At 41.8% G+C, this 16,074-nt stretch overlaps 1 protein-coding gene across 1 annotated transcript in view; it reads left to right on the top strand.

Annotated features, from left to right (window-relative positions):
* The first annotated feature begins 11,133 nt into the window (after positions 1–11,133).
* The window catches only part of PIWIL2 (piwi like RNA-mediated gene silencing 2), an 88,335-nt gene continuing 83,394 nt past the window's right edge, over positions 11,134–16,074 (top strand). The window contains exons 1-5 of the mRNA XM_019936239.3: positions 11,134–11,479; positions 13,033–13,120; positions 13,267–13,405; positions 13,907–14,113; positions 14,738–14,848. Of these exons, the coding sequence (XP_019791798.1) occupies positions 11,288–11,479; positions 13,033–13,120; positions 13,267–13,405; positions 13,907–14,113; positions 14,738–14,848 (737 nt within the window). The 5' untranslated portion in view covers positions 11,134–11,287. The remainder of the gene's footprint in view (positions 11,480–13,032; positions 13,121–13,266; positions 13,406–13,906; positions 14,114–14,737; positions 14,849–16,074) is intronic.

Below are 16,074 nucleotides of genomic sequence, written 5' to 3'. Positions count from 1 at the left end.
ATGGAATGATACATGATAAACTGGCTCATTTCAGAGACTATCTAGTGATCTGAAAACTTACACCTAGCTTGATGGCAATGCTGTCATATTGTATGCAAATTAGTAAGTTTTTGGCATACTGTTTGGCCAGGGGAGGTCCCAGGTCACTTCCTCCTTTCCTTGTGTTTCCCCAAGCTCTACTTCTGCTGATGGGGATGTTTGTTTGCTTTGTTGAGAATCATACTTTAAGATGATGCCTGCATATGGGCTTCCCTGGTGGCACAGTGGTTGAGAGTCCACCTGCCGATGTAGGGGACATGGGTTCGTGCCCTGGTCCAGGAAGATCCCACATGCCGTGGAGCGGATAGGCCCGTGAGCCATGGCCGCTGAGCCTGTGCGTCCAGAGCCTGTGCTCCACAACGGGAGAGGCCACATCAGTGAGAGGCCTGCGTACCGCCAAAAGAACAACAAAAAAAATTATGCCTGCATAAATACATCATCGCATTTGTTTCCTTGGTAAATATTGGCTTACTTCTCTTTTTAGTTTACATTTAAGTTCAAAGTAAGCCCTATAAAGTGTTGGAGAAACTATGTATCAGGGTCTCAGCCCCTTCATCCGTAATATTAAGGGTTAGGTTAGATGATAACTGAAGACTTTTCCATCTCTCAGGTTCCTTAAACTTTCCATTAGTCACAATGGAAGAAATTTCAGGACCTGGGATCACATTAACAAATTTTTATTTTTCAGCAAATTTGGGTGTATTCCAGGAAATGTTGCTAATTCATTTCCTGCCAGCTGCAGAGAGTGGCATTTGTGATTTTCGTCAATTGATGAGTGTCAGATAATATTCATGACAAACTGAAATCAGAAGGGAAGCTGACTTTTAGTAAGGACATCAAAATGATAGGAAGTTAGGAACTGGACCCCATTTCTCATGTGTGAAGTGGAATAAAGTGAAATAAAGTTCTCTGCCACAAATATGTTCAGTGAAGTATAAAAAAATCTCCAGTTACAATTTTGGCTTATAAAAATAATATCGCACTCCTTTCCTTTACTCGCAGAGCCTGAATGGAATGTAGACAGAATAATGACTGTCCAATTACACGCCACAGTGGTGCTCCTTTGAGGAGGTGTGGTAGGAAATGCACTGGGGGTAGAGGCAAAGAGACTTCCTTCGATTCTTGATTACCCCTCTTACTGGTGTGTGAGCTTAGTCATGTTATTTAATTTCTTTAAGCCTAAATTTTCTCATCTATAAAATGAAAATAATAAAATGTTCCTGAGAGGTTTATTGAAAACATTAAATTTTAACATATTGGTAATGGCTACTGCTCAACCAATCTAGGTCCACAGCTTCGTATTCAAAAGTTTGCAGTCTAAAAGTTGTAAAAATTATTTTCTTGAAACCTCCTTGGTGGCAAAACCTCAACTGTCTGATCTGATCTCACTTGGTAGAAATTTTTACCTGATCATGTGAAGCTATTTACAGTCTTTACGCTACTTGAGGTGAATATTCATGTTTTACTGCATAAATATGTGTTTGATTATTTGTGCTGTCTCAGACCACTCTAGGGGAGGTATACAATGTACAATTTAATATCTTTTTAAAATTTAAAACTTCCTGAATTCTGAAATGTACATGGCCCCAAGGATTTCTGATAAGGGATTTTAGGCCTATTGAGAGAGTAAATCTTAAAAGTTCTCATGACACACAAAATTTTTTGTAATTGTGTAAGGTGATGGATGTTCTAGACTTATTGTGGTGAGTATTTTTCAAAGTATACAACTATTGAATCCTTACGTTGTGCACCTGAAACTAATACACCATTATATGTCAATTATACCTAAATTAAAATATTTTAAATATATATTTTAAAAATTTAATATGCATGCTGAGAGAGTGTAGAGTTAATTATTACTACCCTCCTCCAGAACCTTATAATGCTTTTATTCTAATTACCTCCCTCCTGACTTATATGCTATTTTTCTTAACCTCTTAGCTCTATCATTTTTTTTTAAATTTCACTGTATTGGACACCTCTTATGCTCCATTACAGATCCTGTCGGTCTTACGTGTCCCTTTATATAACCCGTACTATGGCGAACAGTCTTCTGTGAGCACTCACCAGGTCTACAGGGATACAAGTTGATAACGCCTAGCCTCAGGCTTGCCCTGTGCCTCTCCTGCTTTCTGCCCTGAGGCTTCTGTGTTGATGCCAAGGCATGGAGTAGCATGGGGACATCGTGGTGCACCTAGAAAGTATAAGGGGTTAATACTCATTTTTCTTCATTTTAGTACTTGGAAAGTCCCCTACAGAGGGTTTATTAGAGGTAAATCTCTGTGTTTGTCTGAAAATGCTTTATTTTACTATTGTTCTAGGAAGAAAATTTCACTGGATATGCATTTTCTAGGTTGACAGTTCTTTTTTTCGCTTAAACTTTCAGGCCTGTGGAGATGTGTGTGTGTGTGTGTGTGTGTGCGTGCCAGTGTCTTCAAGGCTTTTTCTTTTCCTTTTTAAAAAATACTTATTTATTTATATTGGCTGCATCGGGTCTTAGTTGCGGCACACGGGATATTTCGCTGTGGCATGCAGGCTTCTCATTGTGGTGGCTTCTCTTGCTGTGGAGCACGGGCTCTAGGCACATGGGCTTCAGTAGTTGTGGCACACGGGCTCAGTAGTTCTGGCTTGCGGGCTCTAGAGTGCAGGCTCAGTAGTTGTGGCGCATGGGCCTTGTTGCTCTGCGGCATGTGGTATCCTCCGAGACCAGGTCTCGAACCCATGTCCCCTGCATTAACAGGAGGACTCCCAACCACTGCACCACCAGATTTATCTTCTAATTCACAATGTCTTCCTTCAGCTGTGTCTTTTCTCTTGTGTTACTTTTCTTCTGAACATTTAATTTCAATTTCTATATTACTCATTTGTAGAAGTCCTATTTTGGTTCTTTTTCAAATCTGCCTAGTCAATTTTGATAATCTTTGCTCTTACTCATGGTTTTAATTGCCACCTTTATTTCTTAAAACGTATTCAAGATTTATTTATATTCTGGGTCCAGTGATTCTTTTTTTGAAATCTTTGTGGATCTGGTTCTGTTCACTGTAGTTTCTGCTTGTTTGCTAATGTTTTTAAAGGAGGTTTTATTAAGATCTATTTTACATATCATAAAACTTACCCTATTAGAGTATTCAATAATCTTTGGTAAATTTATGAGTGGTACAGACATCACCACAAATCAGTTTTAGAACATTGTTATCACCCTAATAAAATCCCCCAGGCCCATTAACAGTTCACCCTCATTCTCACTTCCAGCCCCAGACAACCACTTGTCTACATTCTGTCTCTATACATTTGTCTTTTCTAGACTTCTCATATAAATGGAATCATACAATATATGGTTTCTTGTGTCTGGCTTCATCTTTTAACATAATGTGTTTTGAGGTTCCTCCATGGCACAGCATAGTAGTTTGTTCCTTTTTAATGCTGAATCTGTCCATTGTATGAGCACACTACATTTTGCTTATCCATTCACCAGTTGATGAGCATTTAATTGGTTTTCAGGTTTGGGCTCTCATAAAAATTGATGCTATGAATGTATGCATGCAAGTTTTGTGGGAGCATATGTTTTCATTCCTCTTAGGTAGAAGTGGAACTCTTGGTTCCTAAGGAATTTTTTTGTGGAACTTTTTGAGAAACTGCCAAATGTTTTCCCAAGTGGTGCCTCCCTAACCGATCTGCTTATATGACCTGAGCCACTGCTGTGGCTGGACTGGCCGTTGGGTTCTTATTACGGCTGCAGGATGTGCCACAGCAGCAACCGTCAGGGAACTTTGAAAAATCAAGTGCTGGAGGGCACATGGCATGCCTGAGGGCCACACAGCAAGGTCATGGGGAAATATATACATATATATATATATATAGAGAGAGAGAGACAGATGAAAGACAGACAGAGACAGAAGAGAGACAAAGACAGAGAGACAGAGAGAGAAAGAGACGGTGACAGAGAGAAACAGAGAGACAGAGAGAGACAGAGACACAGATACAGAGACAGACACAGAGACAGATAGAAAGTGAGAACCTGCAGTTCTGCCTTTATTAAGGTTGAGAGTGGGGTGGCTGGGGTTTTGCAGGTTCACTCTTCATTGGTGAATTTAAAACCTAAGAGCATGGACTCCCACAGGAACCTGCAGCAACAGCAGACATGGCGGGGGACACCTGGCCAGGCACTAGCTGGGTGATGCATTGGGGGAGCCTGACCCCCTCCAGAGGCCCACCTTCCCACCCGACTATGGTTTCCTCAGGTGCAAGGAGCATGGGATGGTAGCCCCTCAGCTGCAGGTGGAGCAAGGCGCAGCTGGTGCTTCATCAGTATGACTACTGCGCTCACTACCTCATCGGGCTTCTCAGGTGTAAGCTGTCACATTCCCCGACTTCCTGGCCTGCAACAACGACAGCACAACTGGGACTACTGCGAGTACATGGACTACGGGAAGCGCATGAAGGAGTTTGAGTCAGAGCCCCTGCTGCTCCAACAACAGCAGGAGCAGAAGAAGGCAGACACAGCCAGAGCCAGGGGCCTGGTGAGGTGCCTGAGAGGTGGGCTGTAGTGCAACTGCCTACCATCCTGTGGACCAGTCAAGAAATAAAACCTGCAGGCCCTGCCACCCAAAATAAATGAATGAATGAATGAATCCCAAGAGCAGGAATTAGGGCATGGGGAGGAAAAAGCAGGAGCATTCAAGAGGTCAGCGTCACCCAGGGCTTTCTAAAAGGGGAACTTCTTGGGTGGAGGTGTCCTGGTTCCTTCTCTAGTTATTTAGATGGCAGCATGTTTATTTGAGATGGACGTCTTTGAAATGGGTGTCTTGGCAATGAGAAGCTTAATACCAGGCACTTGAATTACAATGAAAAAACTGCTTAATGTCAGGCACTTACAGCACAACATCCTTGCTGACTTTATTATTGCATTAGTCATCTAGGGCTGCCATTACAAAATACTGTAGACAAGGTGGCTTAAATGACAGACATTTATTTTCTCACAGTTCTGGAGGCTAGAAGTCCATGACCAAGGCGCTGGCAAATTTGGTTTCTGGTGAGGGCTCTCTTCCTGACTTGTAGACAGCCACCTTCTTGTTGTATTGTGTTTTCACATGGCCTTTCCTCTTTGCTCACAGGGAAAGAAAGAGAGATCTCTGGTGTCTCTTTTTCTAAGGACACCAGTGCTATTAGTTGGGCCCTACCCTTATTACTTCATTTAACCTTAATTACCTCCCCAGAGGCTCTGCTCCAAATACAGTGACGCTGGGGGTTAGGTTTCAACATATGACTCTTGGGGGGACAAAATTCAGTTCGTAACATCCTGCCCTCTGGTCCCGCCAAATTCATGTCCTTCTCACATTCAAAATACATTCACCACATCTCAATAGCTCCAAAAGTTTTAACCTACTCCAGCATTAATTCCAAGCCCAAAATCTCATCTAGACATCATCTAAATCAGATATTGGTGAGACTTGAGGTATGATTCATCCTGAAGCAATATTCCTCTCCAGATGTGAAGCTATGAAGAGGAAATAGCTTTGTCACATAGGCTTGTGGTGACAGTGGCAGCACTGGTGATGGCTGAATCACCTTTGGGGTTATTCTTCCCTTTTCTTAAAGGATTAAGCATGTTGAATCGCTCTATTGTCCTGTCCTGTAGAATCCCAGAAGTCCAAAAGCCATCCTTTAGAAAGCCTTCCTTTATTTCATTCAGTCTCTGTTCCCTTTGGTCCAAACTGGCAGTGTCTCTGCTGCTGTTCAACATAATCCTATTTTTGCTTCTAGCTTCTGCTGAGATAGCTGATTAGCTCCATAGTTAACCATGGATAATCTCCTAGTAGAGTGATTGTCTAGCCACACCCTTGGGTGTTCTCTCCAGAACAAGCTTTCTCACTTTTGCACAATAGATAGGCTGAGAACTTCCCAAATCTTCAAACTCTGATTCTTTTTTGCTTAATCTTTCTTTCAATTTATCTTTCTCCTCTTACGTTTTACTATAAGCAGGAAGGAGAGGCCAGGTCACGCCTCAACAGTTTGCTTAGATATCTCCTCAGCTACATATCCAAGTTCATTTCTTGTGAGTTCTACCTTCCACAAAGCACAAGACTACAATTCAGCCAGTTCTTTCCCAGTTTATAACAAGGATCACCTTTCTTCCAGTTTCCAATAACATGTTCCTCATTTCTGTCTGAGACCTCACCAGAAACACCTTTAACATCCATATTTCTACCAACAGTCCCTTCAAGGAAATCTAGGCTTTTTCTAGCATGTACCTCAAAAGTCTTCCAATTATACCCATCACCCAGCTCCAAAACCACTTCCATATTTTTACGTATTTTTTACATCAGCACCCTACTTCATGGTACCACAATCTGTATTAGTCAGGGTTCTCCAGTGAAACAGAACCATTAGGAGTATATATATTTATATATATTTTTATATATTTATATATATTTATATTTATATATACATACACTTTCTACTAAGGAATTATAATATGTGATTATGGAGGTTGACAAATCCCAAGATCTTCAGTGGAGTTGCAGGAGAGCCAATGGTGTAGTTCTAGTCCAAATTCAAAGGCCTGAAAACCAGGAGAGCCAATGGTGGTGTTCCAATCTGAAGGTTTGCAGACTTAAGACCCAGAAGAGCCAATGCTTTAGTTTGAGTCAGAAGGCAGGAAAAAGCTGATGTTTCAGTTCAATGGCAGTCAGGTGAGAAAAATTCTCTCTTAATCCAGAGAGGGTAAGCCTTCTTGTCCTAGTTAGGCCTTCAATTGATTGGATGAGGCCATCCACATTAGAGAGGGCAGTCTGTTTTACCCCATCTCCCAATTCAAATGTTAATTTCATCCAAAACACCCTCCAAGAAACACACAGAATAATGTCTGAGCAAATATCTGGGTACCTGTTGGCCAAACTGATACACATAAGTAACCATCACAATTATTATCTGTCCTATGTTTTATAGCCATTCTAGTGGGTGTGAAATATCTTACTGTGTTTTTGTTTGTCTGTTTGTTTGCATTTCCTGAATGACTAATGGTGTTGAGCACATTTTCATGTGATTTTTACCCATTGGTATATCTTCTTTGGTGAAAGATCAGTTCATATCTGTTGCCCATTTAAAAAATTGCATTGTTTGTCTTCTTATTGAGCCTAATGTGTGTTTTTAAAATTAATTTAAACAAAACAACCCAACAAACAATCATAACAGTTCACCCATTTTATTGACCCTAATGTGTTGTGTGATTTATTTTTTCTTGCGAGTTCCTGTGTGGGAACTTTGAGGACCATGTGGAGGGTGTATTTCTCCTGGGAGGATCTGTGTTTACCTCTGCCTGGAACCCAGAGGTGTTATAGATGTAGGTCCAATTTCAATTAAATCTTCCCTGTAGTTTCTAGGCCAAACAGGTAATGTCATTTTCTGCCATTTGTCTTGCTGTGGCTCTGGTGACTTTATTTTCTCAACAACAATAACAACAACAAATCAGGATTTATGGTCAGAATGGAAACACTTACTGGGGACAAAGGGCCAGACTCTTTGATGTCATGACTGCCTGGGAAAATCCAGATTGTATATAGTGACAGGGCCATCCTCACCCTGAATTTTAGAGCCTGGCAAGGCCAAGTGGACAGAATTTGGTGTTATGAAAATATCATCTTATATCATCTGTAATTTAATTTTAAATACTTTAAACAGTACAATATGTGTGTGCTCTTTTAAATCAATATCCTAGGTATGGTTAATTAACAACTGAAGTGTTGGGGAATGTAAACTCCAGGAGAGGTTGATTAGCTTTTGAAAGCTTCTAAGCAGATGTCCACTCTTTAGAGAGCTTCAACTATCTTTATTTCCAGTCGACACTGAGACTATGTGGATTTTCCTTTGGTGAAATAACTAGTATTCATTATGTGTGGGTTGGCTAGAAATATTGTACAGGGTATTTCTATATCCTGTCTACTCGTTTTTTTTTTGGTACGCGGGCCTCTCACCGTTGTGGTCTCTCCCATTGCGGAGCACAGGCTCCGGACGCGCAGGCTCAGCGGCCATGGCTCACGGGCCCAGCCGCTCCATGGCATGTGGGATCTTCCCGGACCGGGGCACGAACCTGTGTCCCCTGCATCGGCAGGCGGACTCTCAACCGCTGCGCCACCAGGGAAGCCCCATGTATAACTATTTTTGAGTGCACTTGCTGCTAAATGTTGGCATGAACAACAGAATTCAGTATACATGTTATTATAACATAACATTGTAACATTGTAAAGTAGGAAGGCTGTGAGGTAGAAGAACTCACATATAGTGTTAAACAAATAACATCTACAAAGAGGGAAGGGGTATCCCACCAATTAGATTCCCGCTTTGGAAATTCTCCTGCTCCAATAATTTTCAAGCTATTCTGTCTTGGGAAGGAGAGGAGAGTCCTTGAATGTATGGATTAAAACGAGGTATGAGATATCTGAGGCTTGGAAAAGCCGTGTCTAGCCCTATTCCATATAGAGTATTTACATGTCTCTACAACATCAGCCGAGGTCTCTGGAAGCTTGACCCCAGCCACCTCAGAAAACTTGGGGTTGGAGAGGGTGCAATTATTTGCCAAAATGATTGGAGAGGGAGAGAAATCTTTATTTATTTGGAAATTATACAGTTGCTGCAGAGTTAACCACCAATGCTTTTACATAGTTTGAAGAAAGCTCTTCTTGGCTCACAGATTCAGGTATTAATAAATAATAATGATAGGCAAAATTTATTGCAGGCAATCTTCTCCTTGTGCCAGGTATTTTACACGCATCATCTCATTAACGTATATACATTTCCATACAATCCTATGAATGGATGATTTTCTTCCAGTTTTATATATAAGTACAGTGAGGCTTAGAGATCACATAATTAGGTGTTTGAATGTCAACTCAAGCTCTTTCCTATTCATCACCCACATCCTTATATCCTCTAACTGGGAAGGATGGGGCAAGTCAATCTCTTCATGAGCGTGTAAGCTAACTCTGTTACAGGAGTTGCCAACGGCATGGGAGTCAGGATCTTAAAAACGTGACACACACACACACACACACACACAAAAAGTAACACATTTTAACGCTTAGGTTCACTCCTAACTTCTGGACCCCTACTTGGAGCACCCCTTTCGGATGAACCTAGCGCTATAGCGAGCGAAGCTGCTGGAACGGGAGAGGGAGGCACTCTTTGCAGAAGAGCCAATGAGACCGCTGGTTCTTGTGAGTGGCACTTCGTTTGGCCAATGGGTTCAGCCCCGGAGGCACCGCGAGAAGACGGGAACTTGGGGTCTGGAGCATGTGGGACCGTGGCGCTGCGCGAGCGTTGAGCCCAGGGTTCGCTTGAGGACTCGCTGAGGTGCGCGAGTGCTCGAACGCTGGTGAGAGGAGGGGACGCAGGTGTGGAAGGCCGCGGAGGCCAAGGTCGCTCTGCTACAGGCCAGGTGCGCTTTCGCTCAAGCTCTTGCTGGTGAACGGGGGCCCCTCCGGCCCACTCGGACCCTCCCCTGTTCTCTCACCCCATATCCCTGGGGAGCCGCGAGGGCCTGTGGGCCCCTGGGTGGAGCCTGGGCCGGGGGCGGGGGCGGGGAGTTGTTATTTGAGGCTGGGGGGGTGGTTAGGAGGAACGCAGGACCTGGGAGAGGTGGGAAGGTGGTGCCTGGGGAGGGAGGGGACTCTGAGGGGGAGAGGGGTTTGGGCGGGCGTGAGTGTTACTCGCACACAAGGGGTGGGCAGGACCCCCAGGGGAGTTTTGGTTTGGGGAATGATGCTTTCTCCAGGGTGGAAGGCATGTAGTATTTGCCTTCAGGAACCTCTTTTCTGGTTAGGCCCAGTCATATGCCCCAGCCCGGAGCTCGCACTTGGAGGGGTGGGGAACGTAGGCCTCACCGGTCCTGGGACCTGCCTGTCCTTGGACTCTCCCCGCTTGTACCTTATAGTCAGCCAGCCACCTGCTAACTAATCAAATGAGAAAATCCACATTAAGGGAGGGCATGAATCTGTAGAAGTGATGGTGGAGGTGAGGGAGGGGTGGAGAAAGAAGAGGATTCCAGAAATCCAGTGATTGGTAGGTGTTATAGTGCCTCTCAGTGTGTACCAGTTAGGCTGCTGAATGTTCTGGTTTCTTCCAGTGGTGGTGAGAAGTTGTGAGTGAAGAGGCCAAGCTAACTGAAAAGGAGTTTAAACAATTAAAGGGGAGAACTGTAGTAGCCTTTGAGTAAGGGTATCCTCCCATTTTAGTGTAAAAGATAATAATTTATTTAAAAATTTTTTGCCAGATCCTGAACCGCCTTCACCTATAGTTGACTTAGGAATTGTATGTCAGTCTTTTCTTTATATGCATGGCCTGATTTCTCTGTAGCTAATACTTAAGACACGTTTGCAGAAGTTAAGAAGAGGCTTACTTGTTGGTTACAAAAGATTCTTCAGGGAGCAGGGGTGAGTCCAGACAATGAAGGGAGCCCCTGAAAGAAGGAGTCCTGAAGTCTACAGATTATAAAGTGATTTTGAAGAAGCTTAGTGAGTCTGAGACTTGAGGGGCGAGAAGAGCATCATCCCTGGTTACCTTGGGAGGTGGGGGGAGGTGTTAAATGTCACTTGTGAGACTTAGCAGGAATCATAGGCTCAAACCAGAAAGGGTCTGTACCCTGGAGACCTCAGTTCTGGTAGAGTTTGAAAGAAGAGTTTTATAGAGAGGAATTGGATAAAGATTCGGAGAAGCAGCTAAGGAACCAAGGAGGAGATGGAAAAGTTTAATGTGAAAATAGACTGGAAAAATATTAGGACTCTGGTAGAAGAAAGAGTGACCCAAAACGAAGCAAAACCCATAAATATTTATGGACAAAAAAATTTTATGATATGGCTATGTTAACTATAAACTTACTTACAAAGCAAAATCATGCCCATACATAAAAAGCGTTTCTGTCTACAACTGGTAGTTAACTTACAGGACTGAGTTCTGTAAGAGGCCGTTTGGGTAGAAAATATAAGTAAATTCAAGGAGGGCTTGGCCTTTAAGAGATTGCTGATGGAGAGTGTTTAGAATATTCTGTGCTAAACAGAAGCTTTTGAAGTGAGCATAATATAGGAGGATGGTTGTATCACTGGTCTGATCCAAAGTAGCTATTTTTTTTTTTTCTTAATGCTTTGTGAGTCTGCCTTGAAGGAAAAGGAAAACAATTGGGAATCATTTAAATTATAAAATGATGGCAGATAATTAACCAGAACAGATTGACACCTGTGTCCTCTGCAGCCTTGCAATGGATCCTGTCCGACCACCCTTCAGGGGCCCGTCTCCTGTGCACCCATTTCAGTATGTTCGGATGCCGGGCTCTTGGCAACAGGCTCCAAAACCTTTGGACCCAGCTCTGGGCAGGGCAGGACCTGCAGGCAGAGGCCATGTATTTGAAAAGCGAGAGGAGCCAGGCCCACAGAGTGGGCCAGTGCAAAAGGTAAGACCGTGTCTGCATACATAGTAGCAGCACACAGCTTTTCATCAGGGCAAATAAGGGATTTCAAGGTACTTAGGAAACTGGGAAGCCCTATATGAAAGCAAGGGTTTGTTTTTTTTTCCCTTGAACAAGTGGTTGCCTCTTGGAATATATTTCAAATTCTTGAGTTGAAAGTCTAGAAAAAGGGCCTCGCAATGAATGTTAGATGGACCTGGGTAAATGCCTTAGTTCTCTAGCTTCTATAAATATAAATATATACATACATAAATGATAGGTTTAAAGGTACAGTCTTTTGTTTTTTTGTGAGTGTTTAGATTTCCACTCTGGGTTTGACTCTATGGTATTAGCAGCCACTCTTGCCTCTAAGGTCATAATTGTTAAGAATGGTTTCTTTCAGAAGGCTCTTTGCCTGAATCTTAAAGAAAAAGAGGATCTTCAGCTATTGTTAGTGCTGTGTGTATACTCGCATGGACATGCATTCTTAATCTCTTAATTATATAGTAATTTTAAGAATGGTATTTGTCTATAATTAATCTCAAAGAATAAAGAGTTAGCAAATACAGGAAGAATCTAATAGTGCAGTTATGACAATTTTAAGTAGGTTGACAATGTCAGATGTAACGTTCTGTAAGAAGAAACATAATTGACAGTAATCCTGTATTTTTACTCAAATGGATTGCTTGAGTCTATATGTGGCAACTCTAATTGGTGTAACAGTAGTAAACTTCCAAGACTGCTACAGGAAAACAGTAGCAAGTTTTGTTGAGGTTATTTTAAAAAAAACCAAAATTCTGATACCCTTAAATGATCCATTTTTTTGGAAAATTTATTAGCCAGTACACTTGTTCTCTCTTACCTTAGGTGTACAGGAAATGAACTAGAAAAATAATTCTGTTGCATTTGTTATACTGTATATCAAATCATGAACTGTAACTGTTTATGCTTGAAAACCTAATATGACATAAGTGTTTTGTTTTTTGTTTTACATAAATTTATTTTGGCTGCGTTGGGTCTTCGTTGCTGTGCACGGGCTTTCTCTATTTGCGGCGAGCGAGGGCTGCTCTTTGTTGTGGTGCGTGGGCTTCTCATTGCGGTGGCTTCTTTTGTTGCGGATCACAGGCTCTAGGTGTGCGGGCTTCAATAGTTGTGGCTCGTGGGCTCTAGAGCACAGGCTCAGTAGTTGTGGCGCATGGGCTTAGTTGCTCTACGGTATGTGGGATCTTCCCGGACCAGGGATCGAACCCGTGTCCCCTGCATTGGCAGGTGGATTCTTAACCACTGTGCCACCAGGGAAGTCCGACAGAAGTGTTTTTTTTAAGACCATAAGGATTTAAACAATTTTTATAAGGTATTTTTATTCTTGTAACATTTATAGAATTTGAAGCGGATGATTTTTATTATTTTTTTATTTATTTTTATTATTTATTTTTTATTTTTATTATGATTTTTATTATTTATTTTTTATTATTTATTATTTACCAAGACTTGAAGAAAACCAAAACTGAGGTTTTAAACTACATCTTAGAATAACTTTATTCTTTGACTTTCTATAGGAATCTATGGGTTTGGTCTCAATGTTCCGAGGACTGGGCCTTGAAACAGTGTCCCGGACCCCTGTGGAACAGGAAATGCCTCCTTTAGGTATGTGGAAGACTGACTTGAGAAAACGTGGTGTTATATATGATTGCTTTGTTCTTAAATTCACACAGTTTATCTTCAGAAAAATTACTGTACTTTATAAAATGTTCAGCTCACGGTTACAGCTGGGGTTTGACTCTTCCGTTTAGGTAGAGGCATTTTAGGTCGAGGCTTGTCTACCAGTATGGCACGCAAGGACAAAGAAGCACCCCATCCCACTTTTCTGGATCCTTCAGTGTTGGCATCTGGAGATAGCAAGATGGCAGAGGCCTCCGTTGGTTGGAGTAGGTGGGTAAAGTTGCCTTCTTGGGTAGCCATCAAATTCAGATGAAATATCTGTAAGTCCAGAGAGAAACTCTAAAGTGGGTTGTATTATCTCACAAAGAAACAATGCATGGTTTCATGGTAAGAATGGGTATTTTCCAAGAGTAGTCAGCAGCTACTGACGCAGTCAGTCTTTGGACGAGGGTAAAAGCAGTACTGCACTGCACAGTTCACCACCCTGTTTGCCCTCTTAAGAATTCAGCCTGGTGGTAGTGGTTCTTTAACCCAGGTGGGTCAAACTTCCATCTCAATTTCTGCTGTGGAAGTTGGCCCTGAGAGTCAATATTAATAACAATTGATGCATAAGTCACGTTAGCATATTGGATTTGGAGAGAATCCCAATGCTTGGGTCCCTTTTGCTGACTCCTCCAGGAAGAGAATATAGATTTGGGGGACTCATTTAGATAGGGCATAGATAGAAGCATGATTGAGAAAGTTCTGATTTGCCTCTTTTCAACATTTCAGAACGCTTGGAAGAGGGAATTTGGATGCCTTTTTATTACCGATGGGAAGAGCAGCTGGTGGTATAGGCAGAGGAGTATACAAGGCTCCCGGTGCTCTCAGCCTGAATTCTCAGGATCCTGCCCAGCTGTCATCTCAGCCACCTCTGACCCCAGCCCCACTGCATTCTCTGGATTGCCCACCACTTGGGACTGCAGAACACAAGGAAAAGTAAGTCAGGAGTGCTGCCATCCCTGCTTGGTGATGATGTGGAGGAGGCCTTCGCATAGTATTGCAAACTCTGTTCTGTTGTGTCTAAAGTCCTCCTTGGGTGGTAGGTACTGCAGGGTTGTTTTGTTTTTTGCCAGTGGGGAGAATGACAGAGAGGTGGGGCAATTCCTGATGTGGTGAAATGGGGTTAGTGATGATAGTATGTATTTATCTAGAGTCTACTCATAGCTTTTCATTTCCTTCCCAATTCAGACATAGATAATTCTTTGTCATGTTGAAGATAAGGAAATTATCTAGGAAGTACATTGCAGCAGTTCATTTTTCTCTATAGAACTAATTCTTATGTTCTTAGTTAGCTGGCCTAGTTATTCTAGTGATATTACTAGGACAAATAGGGTGACCTTGCTTCTCTAATTAGAGATTGCTAAGAATTTACCTTCTGGCTTTCAAAGCTTCTTTTGTATGTCTTGATTCTTGGTCTGTGTACCTGTAAGCAAAGTGTGAAATACTACTTCCCCCAATCTATCTTTCCTTTCCTTTTCTTTCATTGCATTTTTGTGGCATGGATTATTTGTTTGTTTTTGGCATATGTGGGTGCTTTTGTTTTTTATTTTTATTTTCTAGAGAGCCTTTTGTGAAGCAAGGATCGAAAGGAACACCTCAATCTTTGGGATTGAACCTTATCAAAATACAGTGTCGTAATGAAGCAGTTTATCAATATCATGTGACTTTCAGGTATTCACAGCTTTTTTTCCCCCCTGTATTGTTCACTTCTTAGAGAACAGTAATGAAATAGTTCCACAGGAATAACTGAATTGTTTTTGTGTATAACTCCTGATGCAGCTCCCCCTACAGTAATTCATATATTCATATCCTTGCAATAAGTTTAAAGTTAACATTTTTTGTGTGTGTTTAGCTATATTACCAATCCAGATTTTAACTTAATAGGTGCAATTTTATGCATGAGATTAGAGGTGGATTTTCTGTAAAGTTAATGAAACTTAAGTTCAGGGCCTTTTACTTGCATAGACCCCTTCATAACCTTTTTAACTTATCTTGTATCTGTAGTTTTGTATTCCTCTTCTTAAAGAGACCCCCCCCCCCCCACAGTGGTATCAAAAACACACCCCACAATACCTGGATCCTCCCTGCATGAGTGCTATACCAGCATTTGATGGCTCACCAGTGATAGTCTAGGGTTAAACTTGAGGGTGAAAAAACCAGAGAAAATAACTTTAATTTTATATCAATAACTTTTAGGATTTATCATACTTATTTAAAAGTTAAGAATTTATATTAGTCTGTGTTCTTTTTTAAAATCTCAGGAGAGCCATTAACTGAAGGTTATTAGCTGGAATTGTGAAAATAAATGAGTGTTCTGGAATATTTATGGAGAAAAAGGAAGATGGAAGACTGAATTTTTGAAGCACAGCTATTAATTGGTACAAGAAGAAGAAGTGGAATGAAAGAGAGAAGAAAGGAACAGTTAGGGGAACAATACCCTGAAGACAGGGTTATAAAGCCAGAAAGAAGGACCCATTTGAATGAGGGAGAGGTGGTTGACTTTGGCCACAGGGAAAAAAGTTGTTGAATTTGCTTTCAAGAGGCACCCTTGGTGATTTTCTAGTAGCTTTGTTAGTGTTATGGGGAAAAAATGAGACTAAAAGAACAAAGGAGAGCCTGGGCCATGAGAAATAGCCAGTGGATTGGCCACTTATTTTAAAAATATGTAAGAGGAATGAGAAATGGAATGATAATTGCTTTAAAGGTTTCGGTGAGGTAAGAAACTGGACGTGAACACATATGACAAGTGAAGGGAAGGAGTGAGGAAACCGGGTGAAATTGAACTAGCAAGAGGGGAAGGTGGTGGGAATGGGCCTGTTCTGGAATGTAAGGGATGGAGATGGGTGTTAATGAGAGGGAAGAGTACTTGCTCTGGAAATGGATTGACAACTGATAAT

The sequence above is a fragment of the Tursiops truncatus genome, chromosome 6, assembly GCF_011762595.2.
Source record: "Tursiops truncatus isolate mTurTru1 chromosome 6, mTurTru1.mat.Y, whole genome shotgun sequence".
Lineage (NCBI taxonomy): Eukaryota > Metazoa > Chordata > Mammalia > Artiodactyla > Delphinidae > Tursiops > Tursiops truncatus.
The sequence above is the reverse complement of the archived record's forward strand: the minus strand, read 5'-3'. Positions and strand labels throughout refer to the sequence as shown.